Genomic DNA, 12,232 nt, shown 5'->3' with positions numbered 1-12,232 from the left:
ACAAACTTTATGAATTACTAATGATTTAATGCATACACATAAAGATACCGATTAGTTTAAACACATAGGAAAACAAAGCAATTCCAAACTAATTAACAGAAATGGATCCTAACAGTACTGTGTATGTGCATTAATGTTATTTTGTAATGTTTTTTAATTTTATTGTAATCATTCCATACAAATAGATCAATTTTTACAAAAAATAGGATTGAAAACAAATTAACTCCTACCCCTGAGAAAGAGAGCATGGCCAACGTAATAAAACTTAAAGCTAGCAAAAATAAATAAATTGATGAGTTTAATAGTCGGATAAAGATAAATGGAGAAGAAAAAGAAATGAGCTAAGACCAGCTAACAATGGAGCAGAGGGAAAACACAAACTCAAGTCAGCAGCAAATGATATTCCATAGAGTAAATGTTTCACACCTGAAATGTAAACTACTTCCTTGCACTTGCAGTTTTACTTTTTCAGTTACAACACACATAACATACCTTGGTTTTTGCTTTACCAAATTCTGGTATGATACTAGAAATATTGATGCCGGTTTACCTATTTATATTTACTCATGAGACTATTCCTAACTGTGCCCTTGAAGTAATTATGGCAGGCTGGATACTCCTGGAAAAATTCAATAATATTCCAAATGTTTTCCATTTGGAGGTTGTGGCTCTTACTGTGGTTTGGTGGGTTTCCAGATCCTTGGAAGTTCATTTTTGGCCCTTTCCAGACAATTAGATTATCAACAGCTTTTTTCTGATCTCTACAAATTTCCTTTAATCATGGGTACTATGTGCTTGTTAAATTTTTGTGATGGCAACTTGACTGTTATGGTAAGGGGCAAAACAAGCAAGTTTATATTGAGGACAAGCTATAAGTCTGGTTGTGTTCAATCAGGTAAATCTATCCCTTTAATTGTTTTTTTAACACCAAGTAATTACTTTTTCACACCGTACAAGTTCGTGTTTAACTAGATAAAGAGAGTAAGTTAAAAAGTGCCATGTGTTCATTGTCTAATATTAGATTTTGGTTGAACACCATAAAACATTCAGTGCTAAAAATTTGCAATAATAGGAAAAACTTGAGGAAGTGGCAAATAATTTTTCCTGGCACTGTATAAAACATACAATGTAAAACACAGAACACGTATGCTTTTAAAACAGAGGGAATGTCTCAAAATAAAACACTTATTTGATGGTACATAAATATAGCCTTTTGCTGGTGAATGCATTCCATAAATAAGAAGAAATATTTCAGTGGTATGAGAAAGTGACAAGATGTACTGTAAAAGTGTCACTGGAAAATTCCAGATCTTCACACACATACCTCTCTTTTTGTTTGAGTCCATTGCTCCCAGATGGTCATTTCAACCAATTCCTTATATTACCTGCAGCTGCAGCTCAGTTCCTCCTCCTTACCAACAACACCATTTTTTTGAAATTGCAGGCATGTGGTTCCCTTTTGTTTCAACCTGCTCTGGTTAGATATGTATATGCAAATAACTTCCAGGATCTGAAACAGTCTGTTAATAAGCGAGGTAATGCATTTAATATGTGGTCTCCTTATATGATGAAACACATTGAAAGCAGCACAGACATACACTGAAAGCAACATACAATAAAATATTACAGTATTAGAAATGTTCATACAGAGGGCAGCTACATCAAACATAGGTTTAATGTTCTCAAAATAAAGTCTTGTACAAATATTTACAATAGTTAATGGTTTATCTTAATTCCGCATTTCTTCATCAAAAACAAATCAGCATTAGTTTTATCAAAAACAATCATATTTATCTGAAATACTGTCATTAACACTAGAATTACCAGAGCCTACGAAAAAACTCGTAATTCCGTCCCACCTTAAATCGCTTCTTAAATCCCTTCACACCTCTCGCTTAGCGCCCTCTGTCTTCTAAATGTGCTGATAAAGAGAAGCTGGGAGCAGCCGGCTATTCCATCCCCCCACCCATTTAGAACGTGCATGAACTTCTCTCAGCTCATGCCTTGATTGAGTATCTGGGAGTGAAGTGGAGTTTTAGAGTGGAAATAATAGATCGTTGTTTGGAACACACGCATTTCATGTCTGTTCAGTTTCTACAGTAATCTGTGTCAACACATTGTTAAAACAGAAACGTTTTTTATATTCTAGTAGTAGATGACAAAATGTAGGCATAAACTATATAATGTATGAAGCCTGAAGTCCAAATAGCAAAGAAACATTTTCACAAGAATAACACAATTGCGCTTTTATTCAAAAATATAACTGCAGAAACAAAAAGCCGCCTTAACATGCGACATTGACAGTTTGTTGTAACTGCCTCCGTGGTTCAACAGACTCAGCCCCCGCTTCTTTCAGGTGTGTAATAGAAACCACAGCATAGAGAGAAGTGTGTACATTGCTTCTTACAGGAAAAGGCGATGGAAAAAGTGCACTTGAATAAAAGTGCACTTTTGTTATACTTTTACACCAATAAATGTTCCTGTGTTTGAACGACACGGGCAGATGGGGAGTGTCTGATGCTTGCATATAGCGCCGAAGTTACTGGTCTTTACCATTCTTTCCTCTGCATGTCCTGGAGTACAAAAGAAACAGCATACAGCAACATGCGGGGACTGGCAGGAACACTCAATAAAACTGAATAAAAAGAAAAGCAAGTGACGGTGAGATACGAAGAAGGCAGCTTCACAGCGTTTGTGTGTCAGAACCCGGGGGTTTGATGTTTGGCGTTAGTATGCATCGTGATACACTGCAGAGCTATAGCGCGTCTTTAGTGAAAACAGCCGTGTCAGATGGGGTTGTATGGATTGATTCTGAACGCGACTGCGAGAATGAAAAGTGAATTTAAAAAAAGCTAACCTTTACAAGGATCATAAATTGCACCGGATGTTACAGACTGAAATCAAATGTATGCTTTTATTCTAAAACAGTAAGACTAAGAGCAGTTTACTTCTCAAAACGGAGGGTCGCAGGATCGAACTCGTGACCTCTTGATTCCCAAGCGGGGGCTGAGTCTGTTGAACCACGGAGGCAGTTACAACAAACTGCTGTCAATGTCGCATGTTAAGGCGGCTTTTTGTTTCTGCAGTTATATTTTTGAATAAAGAGCAATTGTGATTCTTGTGAAAATGTTTCTTTGCTATTTGGACTTCAGGCTTCATACATTATATAGTTTATGCCTACATTTTGTCATCTACTACTAGAATATAAAAAACGTTTCTGTTTTAACAATGTGTTGACACAGATTACTGTAGAAACTGAACAGACATGAAATGCGTGTGTTCCAAACAACGATCTATTATTTCCACTCTAAAACTCCACTTCACTCCCAGATACTCAATCAAGGCATGAGCTGAGAGAAGTTCGTGCACGTTCTAAATTGGTGGGGGGATGGAATAGCCGGCTGCTCCCAGCTTCTCTTTATCAGCACATTTAGAAGACAAAGGGCGCTGGCGGAGAGGTGTGAAGGGATTTAAGAAGCGATTTAAGGTGGGACGGAATTACGAGTTTTTCGTAAACTCTGGTAATTCTAGTGTTAACCAGATACGTAGTACAGTAAAATGATTGCATTTTGATTGTTAATATACTTGGTGATAATTACATGTACAGTGTGATTGGGTTCTGGTGTAAAACTGTAAATAGAATACTCCTGGCCACACATTCAAGGAGAGGAATACATCAGGATGAGAAATCTTCTGAAGCTGTTGCTATTCCTATACAAAGTATACGTTTTCACATTTTGTTTTTCTGTTTTTCAGAACTGCTCGAACCCCTGTCAAGGTTGCACAGATATACATGAACAACTTGTTTTAAATCCAGCCCCAAATTCTGAATTGGATTGAGAATTGGACTCCCAGGGCACAGGTTGCTTGCAGACTGTCTCGGGTTTTCCTCCAGGATATCCCTGTGTTTTGCAGCTATTTTACACTCTACCCTCACAAGCCTCACAGGGCCTGTTGCAGCAAAGCATCCCACTAACACAATCAAGCCACCACCATGATTTGGATGGTGTGTTTTTGATAATGTGAAGTGATTTATGCCAAACGTGGTGCTTAGCTTGATGGACAAATAACTCAATTTTGATCTCATCAGACCACAGAACCTTTTTCTAGCTGACTACACATTCTCTCATATGCCTTCTGACAAACTCTAGCCAAGTTGTCATGTGCGTTTTTGAAAACGGTGGCTTTTCTGTTTGCCATTGTCCCATAAAGCTGTGTCTTGCATGCAGGTACCCGGATAATAGCTATTGTATATTGTTGCATCTCAGCCACTGTAGAGTTATCATAGGTCTCTTGCTAGACTGCCTCACTAGTCTTATTGCATAATTAGACATTTTATGTGGATGTCCTGCTCTATGTAGATTTACAGCTGTACTATTTCCATTTCTTGATGATTGACTTAACTGGACTCTAAGGGATGCTCAATTACTTGGATATTTTCTTCTATCCATCCTCTGACTTGTTCTTTTCAGTCATCTTTTCTCTGAGTTGCTTGGGATGTTTTTTTGTCTTCGTTTAGTAGGTTAGTCCATGATACTGACTCATTGCAAGATAGACATTCAAGATACTAGTGCATTTGTACTATAATCAATTGTTTGACATTAAAGAGTCTTGTTCTGTTAATCAGTATGAAAAAAACATATTAAATCCACTGTAATTCAGTGTTGTATAACAATAAAATGTAAAAAATTTCAAATGGAGAAATATTGTTCATAGACAGTGTACAAGCTGTCCTCCTGGCATTGCAAGCAATCTTTGCTTCCATTTTGGAGAATGGCATCATCCCAACTGACTGGAAAATTGGACTTGTTGTCCCTATCTGGAAAGGGAAGGGTGATAGCCTTGATTGCAGCAACTACATGGGGAAAACACTGCTCTCGGTGCCAGGTAAGGTCCTTGCTAGGGTCGTCCTCAATAGAATCCGTGATCACTTGCTCACCTACCTGCTGTAAATGAATGGTATTTCTGAAAGTTAGTTTTTTTTTTGTTTTTTTTTTTTCACTTTTATTCTCTCAGTCACGTTCATGCTCTCCTTTGACTCTAACTAACAGCGCCAGTATAAATTCACGCCCGATCTAACGCAGTTAGTTTTCAAATAACATTGCATTAGTGCAACAATGTTTTCTGATTGGTACTATTCAAGTCATAAAATGATTTCTTCAAAATGTCACATATATGTGTCTTTTTCTTTTTTTGCCTGGTGTTGCGTTGACATCGTGCGCCAGAAGGCATGAGCTTATTCAGTGCAAGAAGTGTGCTTGACTTGGAGGTGATCAATGCACATGTACTGTACAAGGCATGCACGGGGGCTCACCTTCCAGAGGAGCTTCGTAGTCGCTTCTTACAAGAAAAGGTGACAAATAAAGCAAAAGAGAATGCAACATCAGCAAGCTTCTGTTCCAAGACCACTGCTTCCCCAGCCCCTTCAGTGTAATAGTAAGCACAGCACAGAGAGAAGTGTGTACATTGCAGCAGGCACACATGTCGTAATTGTAGAAAGGACGGTCCTTGGGTGTGTGGGAACTGTTAACATTTGAATCTGATGATTGCATATAGTGCGGAACTGACCTCTCTGCACTATTCTTTCTTCTGCATGTCATGGAGTACAAAAGAAACAGATCGAGATCGAAAAAAAAAAAAAAACACGGTCACTGATTACAAGTGCAAGAAGGCATGCAAATTAATATGAATAATGTTGCATCAGTGCCACAATGTTTTCCAAAATGTACTATACAGGTCATAAAATGAGTTATTCCAAATATTATATATACTGTACCTATGTCAGTGCGGCTTTGACATCATGGACCATAAGGTGCATATTAATTAAATGTGAGCAGGACCACTCAATAAAACTGAATAAAAAAATTTCAAGTGACAGTGAGATGCGAAGCAGGCAGATTCACCATCGTTTGTGTGTCAGCTTTTATCCCTCCAGGTCAGAGAATTTCCAGTTCCATTGTCTCAAAACACCACTCACGTCTACAGTTATTCCTATTTTCAGATAAAAAGTTACCGTGTCATATCCTTTGTGAGATGGGTGGGAATGGGTATGGATGTTGTATCGTGATTGTGACCAAGAGAATAAAAGTGAAAAAAAAAAAGCTAACTTTTACAAGTGCTATAAATTTTCTCCGGCTGTTACAGACACAAAACAAATTATGTTTTTATTGTATAATATTAACAATAAGAATAGCTCACTACTCAAAACGGTAAATTTGTGGGGGAGATGGTTTCGAACTCGCGACCTCTGCATTATAAGTCGGCAGATCTAACCGCTACACCGCAGAAGCTGTCATATTGTACTTGCACCTTTTGTGAAAGTGTTTATTTGATATTTGGCCATCAGCCTTCACACATTATACAGTTCATGTCTACATTTTGTCATTTATTACTAAAACATGAAAAACATTTTTGTTTTAACAATGTGTTTACATAGATTGTTGTAGACACAAAAAAACACATCAAATTATTTCCCCTTACAATTCTGGGTAGCTCACTCACAGATAATCAATCAAGGCAGGAACTTGTAGAATTACTTACCCGTTCTGCTGCGGTGGTAGGGGGAAGAGATGCTATAACAGGGTGCTTGCTGCTTGGGCTTATCGACAGATTTACAGGACAAATGAGGCTGACGGAGAGGTGCAAAGGGATTTAAGGTGGGCCGAATTTACGAGTTTTTTCGTAGGCGCTGGTAATTCTATTGTTAACCCATTCTACAGATATAACCAGGCAAAGCTGGTTTCTAACTGTAAGTTTAATATAATAGACATTATAGTTAAAAAAAATATATGGTCTCCCAGGAAAGCAATTGATTTTCAAGTATGTCACCTCTTATTCTGTAAAGTAAACTTACAAGACTGAGAAATAAATAATTTCTAGAAGCAGATGAGCCCCCGTCAGCATCACTTGGACTAACATGCTCATACCACATCCCAGTACAAAACATTAATTAAGCTCTTTTACATTGTTCAAAAAACAATGGGAGTATTTTTTTTTTATTTTCATATAGTTAACTACAAAAGTTCCTTTTGTTTGTTTACTGTTTACCATTTATTTAATTTTCCTTCATTCTGGTAATGAAAACGCATAAATGTCTCTCTATTCTTGTTTTCTTGCGTTCTTTATTTTATGCAAGCATACTATTACTATACAATGCTTAATATTAATACTAAAAGTTAGATGGAAAGGAAAGTCATTTAACATACCCCTCAAGAGAGTAGTAACGACCAGCATAAACAATCAATAATGTGGAGTCGGTTAACCCAATTGCACAAACCAAAGCCTCATGCTAGTTAATGAAACTATTAACAGGGATACGGTGTAGTTCAAACATAGCATACAAAGAGTTAACCCCAGGGTGTACCATTTTATTATTGACACTATAAAATGCAAAAATATCCCAGTTTATCATTGTTGCATTATGCAAATTCCAGACACTAAACATTTATATATGTATGAAATTGGTATGTTTATGCAAGAGCTTTTGGTGAACGTAAAAGGGAAATAATAAATGCCCTGAAGTTTTACTTGTGTATGCATTTTGATTTATAAAACTGAGCATGTGAGAAAATACAGTAAAACCTTGATTATCCGTTAAGGGTTGGGACCGAGGCCATGACGGATAAGAGAACAGTTACTTTAAAAATGATATACAGTAGATTACTTTAGAGAATATTTATTTACAAAAATATATATTAACAAAATATAGTATTAACAAAATTAATTTATTTATATAATATTGTATTGACCAGCATAATAAGTAAATACAACTCAGTGGTACTGGAGTTTTCTACATTTTACTTGCAGTCTTCATTCCGTAACAAATGGTGCCCTGTCTTACACTCTGTTATCTGGGTTACATAGCACATTTCCAGAACAATAAAAGAAAGCTTTCCCTACCAATCAGTTTATTTCCTGCCATTCATGTTCTCTCTTTCTCTATACTGCAAACACTCCTACTTATAGTTTCCTGACTCTCTACTCAAAACTTCCTTCGCCGCATCTTACTTTTTCACCTAACTTCTGTCACTCATCTCCTAAGAGGCACATCCGCCTTCACAGAACAGAAGTCCCTCACCCAGTCCCTTCACTTAAACAGCATTCTGCTCTTTCTGCTCCCACACACTGCATCACAAGCTGCCTGCACGTCACAATATATTAAGATAACATAATATAACATAATTTAAAGAGAAAATTACAATTCAGAAGAATATTGACATTAATACAGAATAACATATTTCCATATTCAACACATTTTTCAAGTTCGTTAGCATCATGCTTTATGTTGTTAATTGTTATTCTTCCTACTCCATAAATTGAAGCAATACTTGAAGCTCTTTTATCATTTTGTAAACATTTAATAATTTCAGTTTTTTGTGACAATTCCAACAACAAACACATATGTTTATCGGCCAAAGTAGTTTAATTATACATAACAAAAGAGAAAAGCTGAAGGTATGTAACTGAAACTGTGATTTCAAAATGTGGCATGACACGTGGGGCTGGGGAAGAACAGTGTGTGCTAGCAAAAGGGAAAGTTGTTCCAATGTGCATAGCTCACAGTATATCATGCGGTAGCAGTAATACGTAGACACTGGTATGCACAATGTTTTTTGCCCTGACAGTTAATGGAGACTGATGATTAATTGAGTGACATGTAATCAAGGTTTTATTGTACTACTAGCATTATAGGGTGACAGCTATTAGACAAAATTTTAGCATAACATGTTTAAGGGAAACTTTTGTGTAATTGTACAGTACGTTTTTTATAGCCAAAAATACAAAAAAGATGCTTGATAATATAATAGAAGGTAGCAACTAGCAAACTGGCAGTTAAGATCAACAGTACCAAACTAGGAGATTAGGGGTTACAATTTTACAAAGTGTTGTTGATCAGTTCCACAAAAATGGCTTTGAAACAAATTGTGTATAAACTTTGGAAAGAGCTCTTATATTTAGTTAATTTATTAATTCATGTAAATAATGTCCTATAAATTTCTGTGTGCATCATTCTTGATATTTGTTGAAATATAATGACTGCAAAAAGCATTGTAAATGGATATTGCTTATTTATGTTTTATCTTAGCTAATTGTTTTCTTCAGTGGTCAAGAATATTTTGGCAATCAAGTATTATTATTTTTTTAAGCTGATTATGCAGTATTTGTCTAAAATGTCTTATTTTTTTGTTCAGGTGAAAGAACTTTTAAATGTGATCAGTGTGATGCTACATTTAAAAGAAAGGACACTTTGAATGTTCACATCCAAGTTGTACATGACGGACACAAAAAGTACAAATGTGATCTTTGTGAGAAGGCTTTTGTGACTCCTTCAGTGCTAAAGAGTCATAAAAAAGTAAGTCATATTTCATATAATACATATATAGGGTGGTCCAGAACTAATTATGCAATTTGCATTACGCCATAACTTAAGTTTATTACATAGAAAATCACCCAAAAAATCCCAAACCATTGAGAAGTGTGCGAACTGACGACATGAAGAATCGTTTTTGCGCCGATCTGGAATTATCCCCGCATAAATCAATTTCATCCAGATGATGTGGATCTGCATAATTAGATCTGGTCCACCCTGTACACACACACACACACACATATTATATATACATACATATATATATATATATATATATATACATATACATACATATATATATATATATATATATATATATATATATATATATATATATATATATACATACATATATATATATATATATATACATACATATATATATATATATATATATACATACATATATATATACATATATATACATACATATATATATATATACATACATATATATATATATATATACATATATATATATATATATATATATATATATATATATATATATATATATATATATATATATATACACTGTGTGCACAATTATTAGGCAAGTTGTATTTTTGAGGATTAATTTTAATATGGAACAAACACAGTGCTATCAGTCAATCCAAAATGTTAATAAACCTGAAACCTGAATGTTTCACAACGGAAATGTGAGTGTGAACATCATCAGGGGAATACATATGTGCGCACAATTATTAGGCAACTATTAGTGTGCAGATTTATTATGCAACTAAAGGAAAATGAAAATTTTCCCATCTCACTTGTTTATTTTCATCTGTTATAGTGAGAATAATAAACAAACACCTCAAAATTTACAAATAAACATCTCTGACATTTCAAAAAATAAATCAATCAATCAATGACCAATATAGCCACCCTTCTTTCCAATAACAGTCATAAGCCTTTCCATTCATGGAGTCTGTCAGTTTCTTGATCTGTTGACGATCAGCTTTTGTGGAGCAGTGACTACAGCCTCCCAGACACTCTTCAGAGAGGTGTATTGTTTTTCTCCCCCGTAAATCTAGCGTTTAAGAAGTGCCCACAAGTTCTCGATAGGGTTTAGGTCAGATGAGGAAGGGGGCCATGTCATTATTCCTTCATCTTTAAGGCCTTTACTGGCTGGCCACGCAGTGGAGAACTTCGATGCAAGTGATGGAGCATTGGCCTGCATAAAATCATGGTCTTTTCCTGTATCACTGTTTGAAGAAAGTGTCTTCAAAAACTGGCAGTAGGTTTGGGAGTTGATTTTGAGTTCATCTTCAATGCAAAAGGTCCAACTAGCTCATCTTTAAAAATACCAGCTCATACCAGTACCCCACCTCCACGTTGGAGTGGAGCTCTGTGCCCATTACTGATCCACAGGTCCATCCATCTGGTCCATCAAGAGTCACTCTCATCTCATCGGTCCATAAAACCTTTGAAAAAATCTGTCTTCAGATATTTCTTGGCCCAGTTTTGACGTTTCAACTTATGTTTCTTGTTCAGTGGTGGTTGGGTTTCAGCCCTCCTTACCTTGGCCATGTCTTTGAGCACTGAACACCTTGTACTTCTGGGCACTCCAGGTAGGTTGCAGCTCTGGAATATGAAAGTACTGGAGGATAATGGGTTCCTGGTAGCTTCACGCTTGATTCTTCTCAAATCTTTGGCAGCTAATTTGCATCTTTTGTTCTCAACACGTTTCTTGCACCCTGTTGACTATTTGCAACAAAATGTTTGATGGTTCTGTGATCACACACCAATATCTTAGCAATTCCAAAAGTGCTGCATCCCTCTGAAAGACTTTTTACAATTTTTGACTTTTCAGAGTCAGTTAAATCTCTTTTTGGCCCATTTTGCCTGAGGAAAACTAGCTGCCTAATAATTCTGCACACCTTGATATAGGGTGTTGATCTCCTTAGGCCACACCCTCCCTCATTACACAAATACACATCACCTGACGTGCTTAAATCCAATAAGCATTCAAGTTAATACAGCTTGGAGTTGGAATATACGAATTAAAAATGATGATATGGTCAAAATACTCACTTGCCTAATAATTGTGCACACAGTGTATATATATACATACATATGTATATATATATATATATATATATATATATATATATATATATATATATATATATATACATACATATGTATATATATATATATATATATATATATACATATATATATATATATATATATATATATATATATATATATACATATGTATATATATATATATATATATATACATATGTATATATATATATGTATATATATATATATGTATGTATATATATATATGTATATATATATATATATATATATATATATATATATACACATACATATATATATATACATATATATAATGCTGGTAAATTAATAGTGTGCATTCCAGATGACTTTGTTATCATACTTAAGGTTGAGTTTAAGATGATTTTTCTTATGAATAATTTCATGCACAAATACTGGCCAAATAAACCATAGTTGAAGGCATTAGACCCTGAATTTCTACTATATTATCTTTTATATGTATAAAACGTATAATGGATGTGTCTAAAAAGAAAAACTTTTAAGAAAGTCATACCTTTATTTTGAGATAGTTTTTGTAATATTTTTCTACACTTTATTTTGTTAGGATAATTAAAAATAAACAATTTTATGGTATTCTAATGCCATAATAAAAACAATTGAATAAAGTGATATGTCCCTCTAACTTGTCGATGCGTTATTTATATATATATATATATATATATATATATATATATACAGTAATCCTCCTCGATCGCTGGGTTGCGTCCCAGACCCCCGCGATAGGTGAAAATCCGCAAGTAGAAACCATATGTTTGTGTGGTTATTTTATAT

General features: G+C 35.0%; 1 protein-coding gene across 3 annotated transcripts in view; it reads left to right on the top strand.

Moving 5' to 3' along the window:
• The window catches only part of prdm5 (PR domain containing 5), a 316,540-nt gene that overhangs the window by 178,225 nt on the left and 126,083 nt on the right, over nt 1–12,232 (top strand). For all 3 annotated transcript variants that reach the window (XM_039751133.1, XM_039751132.1, XM_039751134.1), the window contains one exon: nt 9,192–9,352. In XM_039751133.1, the coding sequence (XP_039607067.1) occupies nt 9,192–9,352 (161 nt within the window). The remainder of the gene's footprint in view (nt 1–9,191; nt 9,353–12,232) is intronic.

The sequence above is a fragment of the Polypterus senegalus genome, chromosome 4, assembly GCF_016835505.1.
Source record: "Polypterus senegalus isolate Bchr_013 chromosome 4, ASM1683550v1, whole genome shotgun sequence".
NCBI classification, from domain to species: Eukaryota; Metazoa; Chordata; class Cladistia; order Polypteriformes; family Polypteridae; genus Polypterus; species Polypterus senegalus.
The sequence above is the reverse complement of the archived record's forward strand: the minus strand, read 5'-3'. Positions and strand labels throughout refer to the sequence as shown.